Consider the following 23,957-nt stretch of genomic DNA (forward strand, 5'->3'; position numbering starts at 1 on the left):
AAAAGGTGGCTCTTCAAAGTATTGACTTTGGGGGGGTGAATAGTTTTGCACGCTCAAGTTTTCTGGGGATTTTGTCTGTTTTTTTGTCTTATTTCTTGTTTGTTTCACAGTAAAAAATATTTTGCATCTTCAAAGTGGTAGGCATGTTGTGTAAATCAAATGACACAAACCCCTCAAAAATCAATTTTAATTCCAGGTTGTAAGGCAACAAAATAGGAAAAATGCCAAGGGGGTGAATACTTTCGCAAGGCAAGGTATGAGGCCTAGGCCTACATGGTTTTAGAACATTGTGTGTCATCCAGCAAACAGCATCTAAGCGTTGTTCTGTGACAGTTAAACAATTAATGAACACTATGCCAGCTATTGATGCCAGATGCTCAGATCTGATAGTGATCCAATCATTAACATATTAGTACGCATCTTCCTTATACCAGGTAAGAACAGTCCAGGTCATCTCAATATGAACTGAAGGATTGGAATGCTGAGCCACAAAGTGGCAGCATTGTAAAATAATGTATGATCACCACTTTGGTATTTAGAAACACAAGTAAACGTGGTGTGTAGAACAATCCTCAGTTTGACTCATGCTGAGTAACAGAACCTTTCACCATTTCCTGACACTCCTTTTTGCACTGACACAATCTGTCCACGATATAGATATGCTTCCAACTACCTGGGGAAAGTATTTGCATCTTTTAGGCATGTTTCCAAGAAGTAAGATATTGCAAATATTCTCGTCTTTTTTGTGGTTAACGCAATATTGTCACCACTTCCTTCCTCGTGAACAGTTTTGCTAGATCCAAACATGTTCTTAAAACAGTTACAGCAAATACATTCCTTACAGAATCTTTTACCAACAGGTTTACATCTGATATGTTAATATACAGTATTCAATAATCTATCACACACTAAACACCACTATGGAAAACTTATGTTGAGGTTATGAGTTTAAAGAATGGGCAGGAACTGGAATTGGTTTGTCATTTCTGGGCAACGTCTAGAGGGTTTGGCTTTCCATTGTTTTGAGTGTCGACATTGAAAACAAATTCTCATGCTGTGACCATGTCTTATTGTATGAGTCCCTGGGAAGGATAGAATATAATGTCTTATTGTATGAGTCCCTGGGAAGGATAGAATATAATGTCTTATTGTATGAGTTCCTGGGAAGGATAAAATAACAATCATCATGGAATTGGAAATGGATCCTAATCTCACGTGGGGAAATGGATCCTAATCTCATCACCACGTGACACACAACTCAGTATTTTTCCGTTGTACAAACTAAATTGTAATAACTTATCCATTACAGATTATTTCATAAAGTGTCATTTTGACTTAAGCTCTTTCAGTTCCATTTACTTTTCTCTGGCTTTTTCTTGATGGAAAATATTATCGGTGTCTCTGACGAACATAATAGATAAGGCTTTTATACGGGGCAATAAAAGCTTGATTGAGAAAGTCATCGGACAAGTTAATCAATCACAGGAAGAACATACGCATTATGAATTCCTGAGTAATGCAATGAAAGTCACCTGACTCATAAAGCAAATTTTTTTTATTCTATAATATCATTCACAGTAAGGGAGGAGACTTCCTGTTTTACAGTCACAATAGATATGGTTTAGATGTAAGGTTCTGTATTTCCTTAGTCAACCTTGTGTTCTGTTTCGTTGTGTTTTTGAGCGTAGCCCTGTTTCTTTGTGTTCTTGAATGTAGCCCTGTCTTTCATTTTTGTTCATTGATTTCACCTGTGTTAGTTAGTCACCTGGTCTCATCAGCTCCTTATTTAGTTCAGTTCATTCTGTTTGTGCCTTTGTGAGGTATTGTTCGTTTTGACTCTACTAAGCCTTTTCCTAGCTTGTTTGTGAGAACCAGTTATAGCCTTCAGTCCTAGATTTGATTCACCTGCCTGTTTGCCTACCTGTGTATTGCCTGCCTGTGACCACGGTTCCTGCCTTCTGCAAAGGTGAAAGAAACACCTGCTGTGCTCTGCGTGTGAAGCTACACCTTTTTCTCCCTGAGAATTCATTACAGATGATCAATACAGGCAAATTAATATGCCTACCCTAAGACAAATAATTGATGGAAATGTATGAACAAGACTATGTATTTTGCCGCTAAAATATATGATAAAATAACACATCCCCCCTGCAGACCAGACACTGGTCTGTTGGGTAGGGAATTAGTATCTGTCTCAGGTAAATACATTTAAAAAAACTCCCGTCTCCCTGTAAAAAACAATATTAGTGAGCGATTAGGTGATTGTGTCATTATGATAAGAAATGCAAATGTTTATTTTAGGATTACATGATGTCACTTAAGGTCCTTTCATAATGTAAACCATATTGAACATGTGATGTTTCAAACTTCCATAACACAATCATTACTGCCCTCCTGTGGCTAACTGTAACTCTTCACATCCTCACTGGCACCTAGATTTAAACTATTATTTTGTGTCAAGACTATTTAAAATGTATTAAATATAATATAATCCTACCTTTAGCCTTTGTATAGGTAAGTAGATAGCCAATTCTATATTTTTAATGTCTCTGAAGGATGTTATATGTTATATGACGACAATGACAAAAGAGTTAGCTAAAGTACATATCTGCGACTAAGGTAAAACAAAGTGGTCAGTTTGCCAAAGGAAACTTTCTGTTGTCATAGAGACTGTTGAATCACACTTGCGTAGGTCTGCACTTGTGCACAAGACACACAGCTGCTATCAGAGTAGCCAGGAAAAGCCAGCGCAGGACCTCATAACAAACAGGCAACAATGCCCATGCCCTGAAAAACAAACAAAAAGAGTTATGATTGAAAATCGCTCATTGAAAATGAAATTCCACATTACATACAGCAGTAGTCTAAAGATTTAATTCCCACAATAACATACACAGTACAATTGTTAAGAGTTCACAGTACATCTTCATCTATACACCTTCATCTATACCCAGTGGTGGAAAAAGTACCCAAATGGCATACTTGAGTAAAAGTATAGATACCTTAATATAAAGTTTTACTAGTCACCCAGTAAAATACTACTTGAGTAAAAGTCTGAAAGTATTTGGTTTTATATATACTTAAGTATCAAAAGTAAATGTAATTGCTAAAATATACTTAACTATCAAAAGTAACAATATAAATCATATAAAATTCCTTATATATCCTTTAAAATGTAGTGATAGCCAGCGGCACACTCCAACACTCAGACTCTTTTTTTTTTAATCATACGCTGACCAACTGGCAAGTGTCTTCACTGACATTTTCAACCTCTCCCTGTCCGACTCTGTAATACCAACATGTTTTAAGCAGACCACCACAGTCCCTGTGCTCATGAACACTAAGGTTACCTGCCTAAATGACTACCGACCCGTAGCACTCACAATTGTAGCCATGAAGTGCTTTGAAAGGCTGGTCATGGCTCACATCAACATCATCATCCCAGAAACCCTAGACCCACTCCAATTTGCATACTGCCCCAACAGATCCAATGATGATGCAATCTCTATTGCACTCCACACTGCCCTTTCACACCTGGACAAAAGGAACACCTATGTGAGAATGCTATTCATTGACGACAGCTCAGTGTTCAACACCATAGTGCCCTCAAAGCTCATCAATAAGCTAAGGACCCTGGGACTTAACACCTCCCTCTGCAACTGGATCCTGGACTTCCTGACGGGCTGCCACCAGGTGGCTTGGGTAGGTAACAACACATCCGCCATGCTGATCCTCAACACAGGGGCCCCTCAGGGGTGAGTGCTCAGCCCCCTCCTGTACTCCGTGTTCACTCATGACAGCACGGCCAGGCACGACTCCAACACCATTACATTTGCCGATGACACAACAGTGGTAGGCCTAATCACTGACAACGACAAGACAGCCTATAGGGAGGAGGTCAGAGACCTGGCCGTGTGGTGCCAGGACAACAACCTCTCCCTCAACGTGATCAAGACAAAGGAGATGATTGTGGACTACAGAAAAAAGAGGCCCGAGCACACCCCCATTCTCATTGACGGAGCTGCAGTGGAGCAGGTTGAGAGCTTCAAGTTCCTTGGTATCCACATCACCAACAAACTAACATGGTCCAAGCACACCAAGACAGTCCTGAAGAGGGCACGACAAAACCTATTCCTCCTCAGGAGACTGAAAAGATTTGGCATGTGTACTCAGATCCTCAAAAGGTTCTACAGCTGCACCATCGAGAGCATCCTGACTGGTTGCATCACTGCCTGGTATGGCAACTGCTCGGCCTCTGACCGCAAGGCACTACAGAGGGTAGACTCCTGAACATCTAGTCAAATGGCTACCCAAACTATTTGCAGTGCCCCCCCTCACCCCCTCCACTGCTACTCTGTTTTCATCTATGCATTGTCACTTTAATAACCACCTAAACTCAGCAACAACAAAAAAACATCCTCTCACTGTCAACTGCGTTTATTTTCAGCAAACTCAACATGTGTAAATATTTGTATGAAAATAACAGGAATCAACCACTGAGACATAAACTGAATAAGTTCCACAGACATGTGACTAACAGAAATGGAACAATGTGTCCCTGAACAAAGGGAGGGTCAAAATAAAAAGTAACAGTCAGTATTGTGTCTCCTCCTCATGGACTGCACCAGATTTGCCAGTTCTTGCTGTGAGATGTTACCCCACTTTTCCACCAAGGCACCTGCAAGTTCCAGGACATTTCTGGGGGGAATGGCCATTATCCCTGGTGAGACAAAACCACGACTCGTCAGTGAAGAGCGTTGTTGCCGGTGATGGCTGGTTAGAACCTGCCTACAACAGGCCTACAAGCCTTTTGTCCAGCCTCTCTCAGCCTATTGCGGACAGTCTGAGCACAGATGGAGGGATTGTGTGTTCTTGGTGTAACTCGGGCAGTTGTTGTTGCCATCCTGTGAGGGTGTTGTTACACGTGGTCTGCCACTGCGAGGACAATCAGCTGTCCGTCCTGTCTCCCTGTAGCGCAGTCTTAGGCGTCTCACAGTATGGACATTGCAATTTATTGCCCTGGCCACATCTGCAGTCGTCATGCCTCCTTGCAGCATGCCTAGGGCACGTTCACGCAGATGAGCAGGGACCCTGGGTATCTTTCTTTTGGTGTTTTTCTGAGTCAGTAGAAAGGCCTCTTTAGTGTCCTACGTTTTCCTAACTGTGACCTTAATTGCCTACCGCCTGTAAGCTGTTAGTGTCTTAATGACCGTTCCACAGGTGCATGTTCATTAATTGTTTATGGTTCATTGAAGAAGCATGGGAAACAGTGTTTAAACCTTTACAATGAAGATCTGTTATTTGGATTTTTATGAATTATCTTAGAAAGACAGGATCCTGAAAAGGGGAAGTTTCTTTTTTTGTTGAGTTACATGTACAGTCGTGGCCAAAGGTTTTGAGAATGACACAAATATTAATTTTCACCAAGTCTGCTGCCTCAGTTTGTATGATGGCAATTTGCATATACTCCAGAATGTTATGAAGAGTGATCAGATGAATTGCAATTAATTGCAAAATCCCTCTTTGCCATGCAAACATTTCCACTGCATTTCAGCCCTGCCACAAAAGGACCAGCTGACATGTCAGTGATTCTCTCATTAACACAGGTGTGAGTGTTGACGGGGACCAGGCTGGAGATCACTCTGTCATGCTGATTGAGTTCGAATAACAGACTGGGAGCTTCAAAAGGAGGGTGGTGCTTGGAATCATTGGTCTTCCTCTGTCAACCATGGTTACCTGCAAGGAAACACGTGCTGTCATCATCGCTTTGCACAAGAAGGGCTTCACAGGCAAGGATCCTGCTGCCAGTAAGATTGCACCTAAATCAACCATTTATCGGATCATCAAGAACTTCAAGGAGAGCGGTTCAATTGTTGTGAAGAAGGCTTCAGGGCGCCCAAGAAAGTCCAGCAAGTGCCAGGACTGTCTCCTAAAGTGATTCAGCTGCAGGAACGGGGCACCACCAGTACAGAGCTTGCTCAGGAATGGTAGCAGGCAGATATGAGTGCATCTGCACACACAGTGAGGCAAAGACTTTTGGAGGATGGCCTGGTGTCAAAGAAGAGCAGCAAAGATGCCACTTCCCTCCAGGAAAAACATGGACTGCTGAGGACTGGGGTAAAGTAATTTTCTCTGATGAATCCCCTTTCCGATTGTTTGGGGCATCCGGAAAAAAGCTTGTCCGGAGAAGACAAGGTGATCGCTACCATCAGTCCTGTGTCATGCCAACAGTAAAGGATCCTGAGACCATTCATGTGTGGGGTTGCTTCTCAGCCAAGGGAGTGGGCTCACTCACAATTTTGCCTAAGAACACAGCCATGAATAAAGAATGGTACCAACACATCATCTGAGAGCAACTTCTCCCAACCTTCCAAGAACAGTTTGGTGATGAACAATGCCTTTTCCAGCATGATGGAGCACCTTGCCATAAGGCAAAAGTGAAAACTAAGTGGCTCGGGGAACAAAACATCACTATTTTGGGTCCATGGCCAGGAAACTCCCTACACCTTAATCCCATTGAGAACTTGTGGTCAATCCTCAAGAAGCGGGTGGACAAACAAAATAAAATTCTAACAAACTCCAAGCATTGATTATGCAAGCAAGAATGGGCTGCCTGCCATCAGTCAGGATGTGGCCCAGAAGTTAATTGACAGCATGCCAGGGCAGATTGCAGAGGTCTTGAAAAAGAAGGGTCAACACTGCAAATATTGACTCTTTGCATCAACTTAATGTAATTGTCAATAAAAGCCTTTGACACTTATGAAATGCTTGTAATTATACTTCAGTATTCCATAGTAACATCTGACAAAAAATATCTAAAGACCCTGAGGCAGCAGACTTTGTGAAAATTAATATGTGTGTCATTCTCAATACTTTTGGCCACGACTTTACATACTACGTCAACTAACCAGTGCCCCCGCACATTGACTCTGTATCGGTACCCCCATTCACAGTGCCTTGAGAAAATATTCACCCCTTTGGCATTTTTCCTATTTTGTTGCCTTAAAACCTGGAATTAAAATATATGTTTTGTGGGTTTGTGTCATTTGATTTACACAACATGCCTACCACTTTTAAGATGCAAAATAGTTTTTATTGTGAAATAAGACAAAAAAAAGCAGGAAACTTGAGCATGCATAACTATTCACCTCAAAGTCAATACTTTGTAGAGCCACCTTTTGCAGAAATTGCAGCTGCAGGTCTCTTGGGATATGTCTCTATAAGCTTGGTACATCAAGCCACTTGGATTTTTGCCCATTCTTCAAGGCAAAACTGCTCTAACTCCTTAAAGTTGGATTGGTTCCTGCTGGTGTACAGCAATCTTTAAGTCATACCACAGATTCTCAATTAGATTGAAGTCTGGGCTTTGACTCGACAATTCCAAGACATTTTAATGTTTCCCCTTTAAACCACTCGAGTGTTGCTTTAGCAGTATGTTTAGGGTCATTGTCCTGCTGGAAGGTGAACCTCTCAAATTTCTGGAAGACTGAAACAGGTTTCCCTCAAGAATTTCCCTGCATTTAGCGCCATCCATCATTCCTTCAATTCTGACCAGTTTCCCAGTCTCTGCCGATGAAAAACATCCCCACAGCATGATACTGCCACCACCATGCTGGGGATTGTGTTCTCGGGGTGATGAGAGGTGTTGGGTTTGTGCCAGACATAGCGTTTTCCTTGATGGCCAAAAATCTCAGTTTTAGTCTCATCTGACTAGAGTACCTTCTTCCATATGTTTGGGGAGTCTCCCACATGCCTTTTGGCAAACACCAAACGTGTTTGCTTATTTATTCTATAAGCAATGGCTTTTTTCTGGCCACTCTTCCGTAAAACCCAGCTCTGTGGAGTGTACGACTTAAAGTGGTCCTATGGACAGATACTCCGATCTCCGCTGTGGAGCTTTGCAGCTCCTTCAGGGTTATCGTTGGTCTCTTTGTTGCCTCTCTGATTAATGTCTTCCTTGCCTGGTCAGTGAGTTTTGGTGGGCGGCCCTCTCTTGGCAGGTTTGCTGTGGTGCCATATTCTTTCCATTTTTTAATAATGTATTTAATGGTGCTCCATGGGACGTTCAACGTTTCTGATATTTTTTTATAACCGAACCCTGATCTGTACTTCTCCACAACTTTGTCCCTGACCTGTTTGAGGAGCTCCTTGGTCTTCATGGTGCCATGGTGCACACCTTGCTTAATGGTTTTGCAGACTCTGGGGCCTTTCAGAACAGGTGTATATATACTGAGATCATATGACAGATCATGTGATACTTTGATTGCACAGAGTTTGACTTTATTTAACTAAATATGTGACTTCTGAAGGTAATTGGTTGCACCAGATCTTATTTAGGGGCTTCATAGCAAAGGGGGTGAATACATACAGTGGGGAGAACAATTATTTTATACGCTGACGATTTTGCAGGTTTCCCTACTTACAAAGCATGTAGAGGTCTGTAATTTTTATCATAGGTACACTTCAACTGCGAGAGATGGAATCTAAAACAAAAATCCAGAAAATCACATTGTATGATTTTTAAGTAATTAATTTGCATTTTATTGCATGACATAAGTATTTGATACATCAGAAAAGCAGAACTTAATATTTGGTACAGAAACCTTTGTTTGCAATTACAGAGATCATACGTTTCCTGTAGTTCTTGACCAGGTTTGCACACACTGCAGCAGGGATTTTGGCCCACTCCTCCATACAGACCTTCTCTAGACCTTTCAGGTTTCGGGGCTGTCACTGGGCAATACGGACTTTCAGCTCCCTCCAAAGATTTTCTATTGGGTTCAGGTCTGGAGACTGGCTAGGCCACTCCAGGACCTTGAGATGCTTCTTACAGAGCCACTTCTTAGTTGCCCTGGCTGTGTGTTTCGGGTCGTTGTCATCCTGGAAGACCCAGCCACGACCCATCTTCAGTGCTCTTACTGAGGGAAGGAGGTTGTTGGCCAAGATCTCGCGATACATGGCCCCATCCATCCTCCCCTCAATACGGTGCAGTCTTCCTGTCCCGTTTGCAGAAAAGCATCCCTAAAGAATGATGTTTCCACCTCCATGCTTCATGGTTGGGATGGTGTTCTTGGGGTTGTACTCATCCTTCTTCTTCCTCCAAACACGGCGAGTAGAGTTTAGACCAAAAAGCTCTCTTTTTGTCTCATCAGACCACATGACCTTCTCCCATTCCTCCTCTGGATCATCCAGATGGTCATTGGCAAACTTCAGACGGGCCTGGACATGCGCTGGCTTGAGCAGGGGGACCTTGCGTGCACTGCAGGATTTTAATCCATGACGGCGTAGTGTGTTACTAATGGTTTTCTTTGAGACTGTGGTCCCAGCTCTCTTCAGGTCATTGACCAGGTCCTGCCGTGTAGTTCTGGACTGATCCCTCACCTTCCTCATGATCATTGATGCCCCACAAGGTGAGATCTTGCATGGAGCCCCAGACCGAGGGTGATTGACCGTCATCTTGAACTTCTTCCATTTTCTAATAATTGCGCCAACAGTTGTTGCCTTCTCACCAAGCTGCTTGCCTATTGTCCTGTAGCCCATCCCAGCCTTGTGCAGGTCTACAATTTTATCCCTGATGTCCTTACACCCTCTCTGGTCTTGGCCATTGTGGAGAGGTTGGAGTCTGTTTGATTGAGTGTGTGGACAGGTGTCCTTTATACAAGTAACAAGTTCAAACAGGTGCAGTTAATACAGGTAATGAGTGGAGAACAGGAGGGCTTCTTAAAGAAAAACTAACAGGTCTGTGAGAGCCGGAATTCTTACTGGTTGGTAGGTGATCAAATACTTATGTCATGCAATAAAATGCAAATTAATTACTTAAAAATCATTCAATGTGATTTTCTGGATTTTTGTTTTAGATTCCGTCTCTCACAGTTGAAGTGTACCTATGATAAAAAAAAATGACAGACCTCTACATGCTTTGTAAGTAGGAAAACCTGCAAAATCGTCAGTGTATTGAATACTTGTTCTCCCCACTGTATGCACACACCTGTAATGAACACGATGGGAGACAGAGAGCTGGTTTCAAGTGCAGGGCGCAACAGGTGATTATTTGTAAAGGACCACAGGAGGAGGCAGGTAGCTGGGTCCAAGGGCAGGAAGAAGGTCAGACACAGGGGGTCCAAAAAGGCAACAGTACAGGCAGGAAAAAGGATAATAACGTTGTCCGTGAGATCAGAATATAGGTTGATAACAGGAAATCCGATCCGGCTACAGTACCGGTAGTGAATAGGCAAAAGGGCATTGTTAGTGAGGCAGGCAAAAACTATCATACACGGGAGGAGTAACTCACGGGGAAAAACAGCCCCCCGAAAAATAAGTGTGTCAAAAAACAAACAATACCTCACAGTGATGGGGTGCAAAGAACTGAACTAAATAGTGTGTGATAATGACATACAGATATGTGAACAGGTGATTAGAATTCAGGGGATTGGGATTTGGAGAGTATACTGCATTCAGGGGATCTATGTGTTTGAGAGTGTGAGCTGGAAAGTGGGCTGGAAAGTGAGCTGCGTTCAGGGGATCTATGTGTTTGAGGGTGTGAGTTGGAAGCAGATGCTGTTCTTTGAAAAACTCATTTTTGTGCAATTTCTAGCTAGCTACTATTTGAAACTGTGACATGTGTCAGACGGTTTTCACTGTCTGTCCTCATGCATTTGTTATTTATGTGTGCCTACAAAATAAGTGTCCCACAAGCGGTGGGAGTTAAATCATTACACGAAGAGATTATTCATTGGGATTTTAATTTGAATAACAAATACATTTTTTCAAAACTTTACTATCGCAAATTCTATATGTGATCTGAGCATTATTCCACAGGCTCTATTGAATCAGGTCGCAGGCCGCATATGGCCCCCGGGTCGGTCTTTGCCCAGGCCTGGTCTACACCTCTGCAATCTTTCACAGCACTGTGCCTCTCTGGAAACATTCACTACACTGCAATCAAACAACGTACCACATTTGACCACTGCAAGGGGAAGTCTAACTGCACATGACATGTTAGTTTTAATGCTACATGCACAAGTACAGTGAAATGCCTATCTTGCTAGCTTTAACCTCAACAATGCAGTAATCAATAACAATGTAATACTAAAAATAACAAAAACGCACAAGATATAAAAACAAGAACACGATAAAGTAAGCATACTATATACAGGGTCAGTTCCAGTACCATATGTACAATGTCCAGGCTCCTGGATCGATAGCGATTGATACAGTATGTATAGGGGTAAGGTGACTAGGCGTCAGGGTATATGATAATCAGAGTAGCAGCAGCAAAAATTATGATTGTATGTGAGTGGGTGTGTTTCAATTCAGTATTAATGTATGTGCATATTATGTGTTTGAGCAAATGATGGAGTGAGTGTTTTGTATGTGTGTTGGAGTATCAGTGTGTGTGGTGTATAGGGCCCGGTGAGTGTGCATAGTTAACACAGACAACCACAGCCACACCCCTCAAGTACTGGCAAAATTACAGACATATCACCCGTTATTCTGGACCAATGATTGTCTGCTCTGGAACAATGATTGTATGAATGGACAAAGCTATCGATCACATGACACCATTCATTCCTACAGTACTTTCGGAAAGTATTCAGACCCCTTGAATACTTCCACATTTTTTTACAGCCTTGTTCTAAAATGTATTCAATTGTCAATCTACACACACTACCTCATAATGGCAAAGCAAAAACGGGTTTTTAGAAATGCTTCAGTTTAGGGATTGTGCCAGGTTTCTTCCACATGTGACATTTGGCATTCAGGCCAAGGAGTTCAATCTTGGTTTCATAAGATCAGAGCTTGCTCTTGTTTCCCATGGTCTGAGAGTCCTTTAGGTGCCTTTTGGCAAACTCCAAGCGAGCTGTCATGTGCCTTTTACTGAGGAGTGGCTTCGGTCTGGCCACTCTACCATAAAAGCCTGATTGGTGGAGTGTTGCAGAGATAGTTGTCTTTCTGGAAGTTTCTACCATCTCCACAGAGGAATACATTTGCCAAATGTTGCTTTGTCATTATGGGATATTGTGTGTAGATTGATGGGGGAAATGTTTTATTTAATCCATTTTAGAAAAATGCTGTAACGTAACAAAATGTGGAAAAAGAGAAGGGGTCTGAATAATTTCCAAATGCACTGTGAATACAATAGTGCATTGATGCCATATTAAGACAGTTAAGATGGCGTTTAATGGAGACATGCACAGTTTGAGCTACTCGACGACATACAGTGCCTTGCGAAAGTATTCGGCCCCCTTGAACTTTGCGACCTTTTGCCACATTTCAGGCTTCAAACATAAAGATATAAAACTGTATTTTTTTGTGAAGAATCAACAACAAGTGGGACACAATCATGAAGTGGAACGACATTTATTGGATATTTCAAACTTTTTTAACAAATCAAAAACTGAAAAATTGGGCGTGCAAAATTATTCAGCCCCCTTAAGTTAATACTTTGTAGCGCCACCTTTTGCTGCGATTACAGCTGTAAGTCGCTTGGGGTATGTCTCTATCAGTTTTGCACATCGAGAGACTGAATTTTTTTTCCCATTCCTCCTTGCAAAACAGCTCGAGCTCAGTGAGGTTGGATGGAGAGCATTTGTGAACAGCAGTTTTCAGTTCTTTCCACAGATTCTCGATTGGATTCAGGTCTGGACCTTGACTTGGCCATTCTAACACCTGGATATGTTTATTTTTGAACCATTGCTTTATGTTTTGGATCATTGTCTTGTTGGAAGACAAATCTCCGTCCCAGTCTCAGGTCTTTTGCAGACTCCATCAGGTTTTCTTCCAGAATGGTCCTGTATTTGGCTCCATCCATCTTCCCATCAATTTTAACCACCTTCCCTGTCCCTGCTGAAGAAAAGCAGGCCCAAACCATGATGCTGCCACCACCATGTTTGACAGTGGGGATGGTGTGTTCAGGGACAGTCTTCCATAAAGGCCAGATTTGTGCAATATACGACTGATTGTTGTCCTATGGACAGAGTCTCCCACCTCAGCTGTAGATCTCTGCAGTTCATCCAGAGTGATCATGGGCCTCTTGGCTGCATCTCTGATCAGTCTTCTCCTTGTATGAGCTGAAAGTTTAGAGGGACGGCCAGGTCTTGGTAGATTTGCAGTGGTCTGATACTCCTTCCATTTCAATATTATCGCTTGCACAGTGCTCCTTGGGATGTTTAAAGCTTGGGAAATCTTTTTGTATCCAAATCCAGCTTTAAACTTCTTCACAACAGTATCTCGGACCTGCCTGGTGTGTTCCTTGTTCTTCATGATGCTCTCTGCGCTTTTAACGGACCTCTGAGACTATCACAGTGCAGGTGCATTTATACGGAGACTTGATTACACACAGGTGGATTGTATTTATCATCATTAGTCATTTAGGTCAACATTGGATCATTCAGAGATCCTCACTGAACTTCTGGAGAGAGTTTGCTGCACTGAAAGTAAAGGGGCTGAATAATTTTGCACGCCCAATTTTTCAGTTTTTGATAAAAAAGTTTGAAATATCCAATAAATGTCGTTCCACTTCATGATTGTGTCCCACTTGTTGTTGATTCTTCACAAAAAAATACAGTTTTATATCTTTATGTTTGAAGCCTGAAATGTGGCAAAAGGTCGCAAAGTTCAAGGGGGCCGAATACTTTCGCAAGGCACTGTAGTTCAGTTGCCAACTTTACATGAGCTTGTAGCCTTTTTTGAGGTGAAGTATAGTGTCCATTTATCAAGTTGTTTAGCTAGCTTCATTCAGCACCAAATTATGTAGACATGCTGAATTGTACAGAGCTTACCCCAGGCTTACCTCCACAACATGTTAAGGCAATGCACATACACAAAATATGAAATTGTCTCAATGCAACGAATGAAGCTAGGCAAAGCAGCAAGGCCTATGTTGACCCTATCCATCAACAGCCAATTTCTGTACTGAATGAAATATTACCACTACCTTTTTAAAACCATGTCTATTTATATTTCCATAATAAAAAGCATGAGCTTGATTTAGTGTAGAGAAAATGATTTAGTGTAGAGGTGCTGACTAACGGCGAACAAACTGTAACCTATAATAATATATACTGTATATATATATAAACTTCTATATATATAAACTTCCAGTAATTTATTGGGTAAAACACCAACTCTTTTATTTATATATATTTTTGTTGTTGTTGTATTTTACCCCCAATGGACTCAGGCGTCCTCTGAAACATGACCCGCCAAACTGCTCTTCTTAACACCCACCCACTTAACCCGGAAGCCAGCCAAAACACCATTCAACTGATGACCAAGGTCAGGCGTCCGGCCGTCCCAAGGAGTCACTAGAGCGCAATGAGCCAAGTAAAACCCCCCCGGCCAAACCCTCCCTTAACACAGATGACGCTGGGCCAATTATGTGCCGCCCTATGGGACTCCCGATCACAGCCGCATGGATCGAACCCAGGTCTGTAGTAGCACCTCTAGCACTGCGATGCAGTGCCTTAGACCGCTACGCCACTCGAGAGGTCCTTATCTTTATTTCCCAAACACATTTCAACCCAATCACAATCACTTTTTGGTATTTGAATAATTTTAGGCACATTTTAACAGGCTCAACACCTAACAAACACTTGCCATTGGCTCAACAATTGGCTCAACTTACCCCAAGGCAAACACTTTGACTGTATTAGCCGACACAGGACACAGCTACAACGATGCCCTTTCATTCTAGGTTTAGGACCTCATATTGATGCTTATAGAGACCCAAACTGATGTATAGAACCATCTTAAAATGATCTACTTTGGTTTAGATACAAGCACCATGAAACCTCTAACACAATAAATTCATTTCATTTGGTAAAAATCTATTTTTTGGACCCAACTTGATTACCACTTTTTCCATGTTGTTTCTTCCTTCACAAACTCCATGAAATGATGACCTCTTTCTAAGTATTTGGTCAAATGGTACATTTTCTGTATGGTTTCCTAGAAACAAGGGTGGCTTAACTTGCCCATTTTTCCACCCCTTACCCCTTACCCCTCTCTCCCCTATATAGTAGTAGTCTTCAGATCTCATTTCTACAGCAGCATACACAGTACAGTTTAAGAGTGCACAGTACATCCTGTACTTGAAAGTGAACAACTAAAATATATGCAACCTCTTAACAGCGCTACTGCACTGTGCCTCTTAATGCAAACCTTTGCTACACTGCCACCAAACAACAGACATATACAGTATATCACAAAAGTGATTGCACCCCTCAAATTTTTGTAAATATTTGAGTATATCTGAGCTGCAGCACGGTGGCCAAGACCATATAGCGGTTTAACTGGACAGGTTCCACTCAGAACAGGCCTCGCCATGGTCGACCAAAGAAGTTGAGTGCACATGCTCAGCGTCATATCCAGAGGTTGTCTTTGGGAAATAGACGTATGAGTGCTGCCATCATTGCTGCAGAGGTTGAAGGGGTGGGTGGTCAGCCTGTCAGTGCTCAGACCATATGCCATACACTGCATCAAATTGGTCTGCATGGCTGTCGTCCCAGAAGGAAGCCTCTTCTAAAGATGATGCACAAGAAAGCCCGCAAACAGTTTGCTGAAGACAAGCAGACTAAAGACATGGATTACTGGAACCATGTCCTGTGGTCTGATGAGACCAAGATAAACTTATTTGGTTCAGATGGTGTCAAGCGTGTGTGGCGGCAACCAGGTGAGGAGTACAAAGACAAGTGTGTCTTGCCTACAGTCAAGCATGGTGGTGGAAGTGGCATGGTCGGGCTGCATGAGTGCTGCCGGCACTGGGGAGCTACAGTTCATTGAGGGAACCATGAATGCCAACATGTACTGTGACATACTGAAGCAGAGCATGATCCCCCTCCCTTCGGAGACTGGGCTGCAGGGAAGTATTCCAACATGATAACAACCCCAAACACACCTCCAAGACGATCAGTGCCTTGCTAAAGAAGCTGAGGGTAAAGGTGATGGACTGGCCAAGCATGTCTCCAGACCTAAACCCTATTGAGCATCAAACGGAAGGTGGAGGAGTGCAAGGTCTCTAACATCCACCAGCTCCGTGATTTCGTCATGGAGGAGTGGAAGAGGACTCCAGTGGCAACCTGTGATGCTCTGGTGAACTCCATGCCCAATAAGTTTAAGGCAGTGCTAGAAAATGATGGTGGCCACACAAAATATTGACACTTTGGGCACAATTTGGACATTTTCACTTAGGGGTGTACTCACTTCTGTTGCCAGCGGTTTAGACATTAATGGCTGTGTATTGAGTTATTTTGAGGGGACAGCAAATTTGAAGTGTTATACAAGCTGTACACTCACTACTTTACATTGTAGCAAAGTGTCATTTCTTCAGTGTTGTCACATGAAAAGATATACTCAAATATTTACAAAAATGTGAGGGGTGTACTCACTTTTGTGATATACTGTACATAACATGCTGACAGATTGATCACATCAAAGGAAGTCTAGCTGCACTGGTTCTTCAAGACATGTCACATTATGTTACTGGGTAACAGGCTTCAGCTCAAGGTGTGCTAATGTGGATCTGGTGGAAATAGATACACAGAGGTTACACAGAGGTTACATAGAGGTGACACGGTTCTGACCTACTGTAATGCCAATCCTGGTGTGTTTGATTGATTGTTGAGGACAGGTTGCTGTTGGTTCCAGGTTGATAGGGTTCTTCTGTCAGATGGCCAGTAGAACGCAGAGGTGTGGCTGTGCTTGTCTTCAATCTGTCACTACAGTCATAGCTTCTCTGGCCTGGTGGTGTTAAAGTACATATGCATGGATTGGAAATAGTTATTATACTTTACTTTACATTTTATTGTAATGAGAAGCTACATGTTTAGGATAAATTAACTTGGGTGTCTACTTAGTATGTAGTTTTGCTGATGTGTTTTAGTTTTGCTGATTTAATTTGTTCCTACTTAATCAACTACATTCAAAATAATTTTTTTAGCACTTACCCTCCATAGCAAAACGATAGATGCAGTCCTCCTCAGAGGGCTTCAGAACCTGCACCGAAACCATCCCACTATGCTGGCTGCTCACATCGTTGCTGGCACTGCAGTAGTACTGGCTGTCTTCTTCCACAATGCCACAGTGTAGGTGCAGGTCTGCTGAGCTCTGAAACTGGATGTCCTGGGGTTGGGTGGATTGGTACCAGGTGTACTGGACACTTGTGCCCTTTGCACTAGCACAGTGCACTGTCACAGGCTGGCCCCAGCAAGTGTCTCCCATTGAACTCAGGGGCCATACCATGGGTTTGGACACTGCCACTGGGAGAGAGAGATGTTATTTGGATAATGCAAAAGAAAAGGGGAAGGGGAAACTGCCAGTAAAAGTAAAGAGCAAAAATAATCTTACCAAATGTCACAATTAGATTGATGGAAGTCATGATATCAGCATGGATTTTATCAATCCCAACCCAGTACACTCCAGTATCCTCTAACTTGAGATCTGTCATGATGATGAACAACCCCCTTCGCTGTGCATCTATGATCTGAGACCTGTGTCTGAGCTCTCTGTTGGTGAGGTGATCCGAGTCCATTAGAATAACACAGGTCGACCTAGACTCCCCACGACACCAGTACTTCTTACTGAAGAGGTACCGGTTTGTTTGGTACTGGCAGAGCAGACTGAATCCACTCCCAACATTGGCCTGGATTACTGTTTTGTCACACTGAAGCTGGACACTTGCTGGGAAAAGAAACACAACAAATAGTTAGATAAATCATCATTGTTGGTCAACAGCCCTTTCAGACCTACAGAATGTCTTTTTAAATATGTTCTGCAGGTTGAAAATAGCATTTCCTGTGTGCTGATGTACCCTGAATAGTATTCTGTATGCAGTAAATGGTCCTCATCAGTGGTGTAAGAAAATATACTGTGCAGGTACATATCTACTTCATATACAGTATATACAGTACCAGTCAAAAGTTTGGACACAACTCCTCATTCAACGGGTTTTCTTTATGTTAGGAATTATATGAATAATGACTAAACAATATCTACATTTGAAACAACTAATGAAACTTACTCTGTTTTAGTATATCTGATTAACAATATTAATTCATGAGGAAGGGATTGTGGAGCATGTAACAGGGGGTAATTAAATAAAATAAATACCATTTCAGCCAGGTTGGAGAAGACTGGAAGTGTGGGTTTTTAAGTAAGCAGAAAGGGTCGTTAACCTATGGTTGAACCGACTCAACTTAGCTCTGGAATGTTTAGATAAGGCAGAGTGTGTTTTCTCAGGTTTTCCATTAGCTGGAACTGTCTGCTGAATGGTGACGTCATATTTTGCATATAAACTGTTGTTCGTGGTTACATGGCAACGCGCTCCGAGAATAAATACTATTATCTAATTTTGATAAGACTGGTCTCTGTCTATTTTATGCAAATAGGAATCATACAAATTCTTATAAAATAGACTGTATAATTAATAGGAATTATGAAATTCCAGTGACACTTTATTTTTACTATTTTTATTTTCAAATATATTTTAGATTTTAGATTTTAGATTCTTCAAAGTAGCCACCATTTGCCTTGATGACAGCTTGGCACACTCTTGGCATTCTCTCAACCAGCTTCACCTGGAATGCTTTTCCAACAGTCTTGAAGGAGTTCCCACATATGCTGAGCACTTGTTGGCTGCTTTTCTTTCACTCTGCAGTCCAACTCATCACAAACCATCTCAATTGGGTTGAGGTCGGGGGGATTGTGGAGGCCAGGTCATCTGATGCAGCACTTCATCACTATCCTTCTTAGCCCTTACACAGTCTGGAGGTGTATTGGGTCATTGTCCTGTTGAAAAACAAATGATAGTCCCACTAAGCGCAAACCAGATGGGATGACGTATCATTGCTGTGGCAGCCATGCTGGTTAAGTGTGCCTTGAATTGTAAATAAATCACTGACAGTGTCACCAGCAAAGCACCCCCACACCATCACACCTCATCCATGCTTCACGGTGGGAACTACACATGCGGAGATCATTTGTCCACCTACTCAGCGTCTCACAAAGACACAGCAGTTGGAACCACAAATCTCAATTTGGACTCATCAGATCAAAGCACAGATTTCCACCGGTCTAATGTCCATTGCTTGTCCTTCTTTGCCCAAGCAAGTCTCCTCTTATTATTGGTGTCCTTTAGTAGTGTTTTTTTTGCAGTAATTCGATCATGAAGGCCTGATTCACGCAGTGTCCTCTGAACAGTTGATGTTGAGATGTCTGTTACTTGAACTATGTGAAGCATTTATTTGGGCTGCAATTTCTGAGGCTGGTAACTCTAATGAACTTATCCTCTGCAGCAGAGGTAACTCTGGGTCTTCCATTCCTGTGGCGGTCCTCATGAGAGCCAGTATCATCATAGCGCTTGATGGTTTTTGCGACTGCACTTGAAGAAACGTTCAAAATTCTTAAAATGTTCCATATTGACTGACCTTCATGTCTTAAAGTAATGATGGACTTGGTCTTTTCTCTTTGCTTATTTGAGCTGTTCTTGCCATAATATGGACTTGGTCTTTTACCATATAGGGCTATCTTCTGTATACCTCCCCTTCCTTGTCACAACACAACTGATGGGCTCAAACGCATTAAGAAGGAAATTAATTCCACAAATTAACTATTAACAAGGCACACCTGTTATTTGAAATGCATTCCAGGCGACTATCTCATGAAACTGGTTGAAAGAATTCCAAGAGTGTTCAAAGCTGTCGTCAAGGCAAAGGGTGGCTACTTTGAAGAATCTCAACTATAAAATATATTTGAATTTTTGTAATACTTTTTTGGTTACTAAATGATTCCATATGTGTTATTTCCTAGTTCTGATGTCTTCACTAGTATTCTACAATGTAGAAAATATTACAAATAAAGAAAAACCCTTGAATGAGTAAGTCAAATCAAATCAAATGTATTTATATAGCCCTTCGTACATCAGCTGATATCTCAAAGTGCTGTACAGAAACCCAGCCAAGAACCCAAAACAGCAAGCAATGCAGGTGTTGAAGCAAGTGTGTCCAAACTTTTGACTGGTACTGTATATAATGGCAACCCTGTTGATAATGATAATGTATATGATTGGAAAAAAGGGTGTGAGCGTTAATCAGACCGAGAAAAAAATCAACACAGTTGTGGTTTGATATCATTATGTAGTCACAGACAGGCGTAAGTACGACAAGCTATGCTGAATACAGTTTCAGAGGAATTCTACTGTTACTGTATACATGTTCATCCCTGTAAGGCAGGGGTGTCAAAGTCAAATGGACGGAGGGCCAAATAAAAAAATCAGCTACAAGACGAGGGCCGGACTGTTCGAATGTTCATTGAAAAATTTTTAAATGACGCATATAGTCTAGTGAACCTAATTGAACCTACTGAAAACCTAACAAATATATTACAATATGATCAGATAAATAAAGCAATATTTTCTTATGGCTCTGTCAGTAATCTTTAATTTTCAACAGACACAAAAGACAAATTTCCTTTATATAAATATCCCCATAACATGAACATTAAATGAAAGAAACCGGTATTCAAGGCACCATCAGTAGACTATATTTTCTATTTTAGCAAAAGTGGGCTAAATTTACTTCAAAGAAAAAACAATAATAGCAATTTTCTATCATCCACTCAACTGAAATATTTTTAAAATATAATTGGATTGAAATACAAAAAAATAAAGTGCAAAAATCTATTAATCAAAAACAACACTTTGTTTAAGGAGAAGTAACATGCAGTGAAAACAAATATTAAATTTTAACTTTTAAACTTGAACTGAGTAAAAACTCTAAATATGTGATTGCACAGTAATGTTCACTTGTTTGAGGTTGAGGGTGATACTTGGTGGTGTCCCATCTTTTCCACAAGTTCATCAATGTTCGGGGTAAGGCTCTGAGCTGAAGAAATCCTCAGAATTGAGTGGAGGTGTTCAGCAGTAAGTCGACTTCTGTGTGATGTTTTGTTCAGGTTCATCAAAGAAAACAGTTGTTCACACAGGTATGTGCTGCCAAACATAGACAACGTTTGAGCAGCCTGGATGCGCAGCTGGGGCATTGTGCCGGGGAGGAAACGGGCGAACTCTGCAGCACCCACTGCCGCATATTTTGCCCTCAGTGCATCATTGCATTGGAGGTCAATCAACTCCATTTGGAGGTTTGGTGGTGAGCTTTCCACGTCAACAGCAAATGGGTTACCGAGCAGTTCCAACCTGCTTTTTTGTGCTTCAAAGTCAGCAAATCGGCGTCGAAAGTCAGCGGCAAGCATACCTATTTTATCAGCCAACTGTGTGCTCGGGAACGCACTGGTAGAGAGCTTCTCTTTCATGGTCTGGCAGCTGGGAAAGTGGCTCAAATTTTCTTTCCGCATCTGCGTCTCCCACAGAGTCAGTTTGGTTTTAAATGCCTTCACTGTACTGTACATATCAGAGATGACACGATCCCGACCCTGCAGCTGCAAGTTTATTGCATTCAGATGACTCGTAATGTCACACAGAAAAGCCATTTCACACAGAAACATTTCGTCTCGGAGTTGTGTTGTGTCTTTCCCTTTGCTGTCCAAGAACAGACAAATCTCCTCACGAAGCTCGAAACATCTTTGAAGCACCTTTCCCTGGCTTAGCCATCGCACCTCTGTGTGATAAGGCAAATCACCATGCTCCGTTTCTAACTCCGTCAGAAATGCCTTGAACTGGCGGTGATTCAAACCTTTGGCTCTGATAAAGTTAACTGTGCGCGTGATGATGCTCATTACATGCTCCATTTTCAAGGCTTTACCGCACAACGCTTCCTGGTGTATGATACAATGATAAGCTGTCAGCTCACCTGTCGCGTTTTCCTCTTGCATCTTTTCCCGTATCTTCGCCACCAGTCCGCTCCTGTGTCCACACATCGCAGGTGCTCCGTCGGTTGTCAAACCCACGAGTTTTTCCCAAGGCAGCTCCATCTCATTTACACATCTTGACACCTCTTCATACAAATCATGCCCCGTAGTTGTGCCATGCATAGGACGTAAAGCCAAAAACTCCTCTGTCACGCTTAGGTTGGAGTCCACTCCGCGGATGAAAATTGACAACTGGGCAATGTCAGAAATGTCGGTGCTCTCATCCACAGCCAAGGAATATGCAATAAAATCTTTTCCCTTTTTCACAAGCTGCTCTTTTAGATTGATGGACAACTGGTCTACTCTCTCGGCAATGGTGTTTCTGCTCAGACTCACATTTAAAAAGAGTTGCCTTTTTTCTGGGCAAACTTCGTCACAAACTTTAATCATGCAGTTTTTGATGAAATCCCCCTCCGTAAATGGCCGGGCTGATTTAGCGATCTCTTCTGCCAAAATAAAACTGGCCTTGACAGTTGCGTCCGCGTGTGTGTCCGCGTGTTTCGTTTCATAATGTCGTCTCAGATTATACTCTTTCAGTACCGCCACACTTTCTCCACACAGAAGACACACAGGTTTTCCAGCTACCTTCGTGAACATATACTCCGACTCCCACCTTGTTTGAAACCCCCGGTTCTCAGTATCCACCTTCCGTTTTGCCATTTTTTATGGGTATCTGAAAGTTAATTTTACTGTGATGCTGACGACTGCTGTGCCAATAAATATTGAAATGAAGCAGCCTACTGCTCGGTGCGTCACCTTTGCATTGTGGGAAATGTAGTATTGGTGCGTGTAAAAGATCTGCGGGCTGCCGGCTTGCTGCGGGCCGGTTCTAATAATAAATCAAGATCATCCCAGGGGCCGTAAAAAACCTTCTTGCGGGCCGGATGTGGCCCGCGGGCCTTGACTCTGACATATGTGCTGTAAGGGTTGTCGTTGGTGGAAGAAGGATCGGACCAAGGTGCAGCGTTGTAAGTGTTCATGATGATTTTTAATTCAAACTCAGAACACTAAACAGAAAATAACAACGTGAATTTACAAAACCGAAACAGTACCGTGTGGCCAAAACACTCACACGGAAACAAACACCCACCAACCAAAAGTATGATTCTCAATCAGATACAACTAACGACACCTGCCTCTGATTGAGAACCACACTAGGCTGAACACAAAAAACAACATAGAAAAACAAACATAGACTGCCCACCCCAACTCACGCCCTGACCATACTAAAACAAAGAATAAAATAAGAGAACTATGGTCAGAACGTGACAATTCCTTTGATATCAAGAAATGTTATGTACAATTGTGAGAGCATGAAAACAGGAAATTTCTTTCAAACAAACTGGTTGAAAAGGAACTATAACCACGTTGTAATTACTACATTTAAAAGTTGATTAAAATATACTTACTTTCACAGAGCAACAGGAGATAAAGGACCCTCATCATGGTAAGACTAATGTCCTCCACCAGCCGTCTCTATCTCTGAACCTATACAATAGCAATTAAACCTGTGAACGAGGTTATTGTAAGATGAAGTGTCGTTTTGATGATGAGACAGGATGTCACTGAAATGGACTGTGGTTAGTGCGGCATCCTCCTCTGTTAAGAGAGCTTCAGAGGTGTGCAGAGGATGTGAATAGACCCTCTATAACGAGATCCAATTGGCATTATTCACCCTGTTCAATTTCACTGATATACAGTATTAGGCTCAGATGAATTTGGTTTTGGTTTAATCATCCATAATACATAATCTTATATAATACAACGTTAAAATGTATAGGCATATGCTGCTTCAAATAGTTATTTGTCGGGGGTGGAGAGTACGACTACTTTGAACCATTCTGCTCCAGGACCATTCAATTATGCAATTTTATAGACCTTCCACTATGTGTCACCCTAGTACATAAAGAAAAGGGGAACCTGTTGATTGGTGATCACTGCCAACATGTGATTCTTTGGTTTTGAATTTTACTTTATTGAGAAAGTAAAATCCAGATGCTGAAAATTAAACCAAATTAATCTGACTTTGGTGATACTTGTGTACTGACTCTCCAGCCTAAATTTCCTCCAAATGACTGTAGTGTAATCATGGCAGC

General features: G+C 41.9%; 1 protein-coding gene across 1 annotated transcript; it reads right to left on the reverse strand.

Moving 5' to 3' along the window:
- Window positions 1-2,562: 2,562 nt before the first annotated feature.
- LOC110533028 (polymeric immunoglobulin receptor) lies at window positions 2,563-23,459 on the reverse strand. Its single transcript, XM_021617154.3, has 5 exons — window positions 23,271-23,459; window positions 17,347-17,679; window positions 16,947-17,258; window positions 16,584-16,740; window positions 2,563-2,787 (listed from the first exon to the last, which is right to left on the reverse strand). Exons 1-5 carry the CDS (start codon window positions 23,305-23,307, stop codon window positions 2,679-2,681), a joined length of 948 nt encoding a protein of 315 aa, XP_021472829.3. The 5' UTR covers window positions 23,308-23,459; the 3' UTR covers window positions 2,563-2,678.
- Between the last annotated feature and the right edge of the window lie 498 nt (window positions 23,460-23,957).

Source organism: Oncorhynchus mykiss, chromosome 9 (assembly GCF_057628025.1).
Source record: "Oncorhynchus mykiss isolate SJ-2025 chromosome 9, ASM5762802v1, whole genome shotgun sequence".
NCBI lineage: Eukaryota > Metazoa > Chordata > Actinopteri > Salmoniformes > Salmonidae > Oncorhynchus > Oncorhynchus mykiss.

What these genes read in the sequence shown, in the direction of transcription:
- LOC110533028 (XM_021617154.3), bottom strand. Translation starts at nt 23,307, where the DNA reads ATGATGAGGGTCCTTTATCTCCTGTTGCTCTGTGAAA. An exon ending in CTATCGTTTTGCTATGGAGG is followed by an intron (nt 16,741 to 16,946) that starts GTAAGTGCTAAA and finishes TAACACCACCAG; the next exon opens with GCCAGAGAAGCTATGACTGT. An exon ending in CAGGATTGGCATTACAGTAG is followed by an intron (nt 2,788 to 16,583) that starts GTCAGAACCGTG and finishes TTTGTTTTTCAG; the next exon opens with GGCATGGGCATTGTTGCCTG.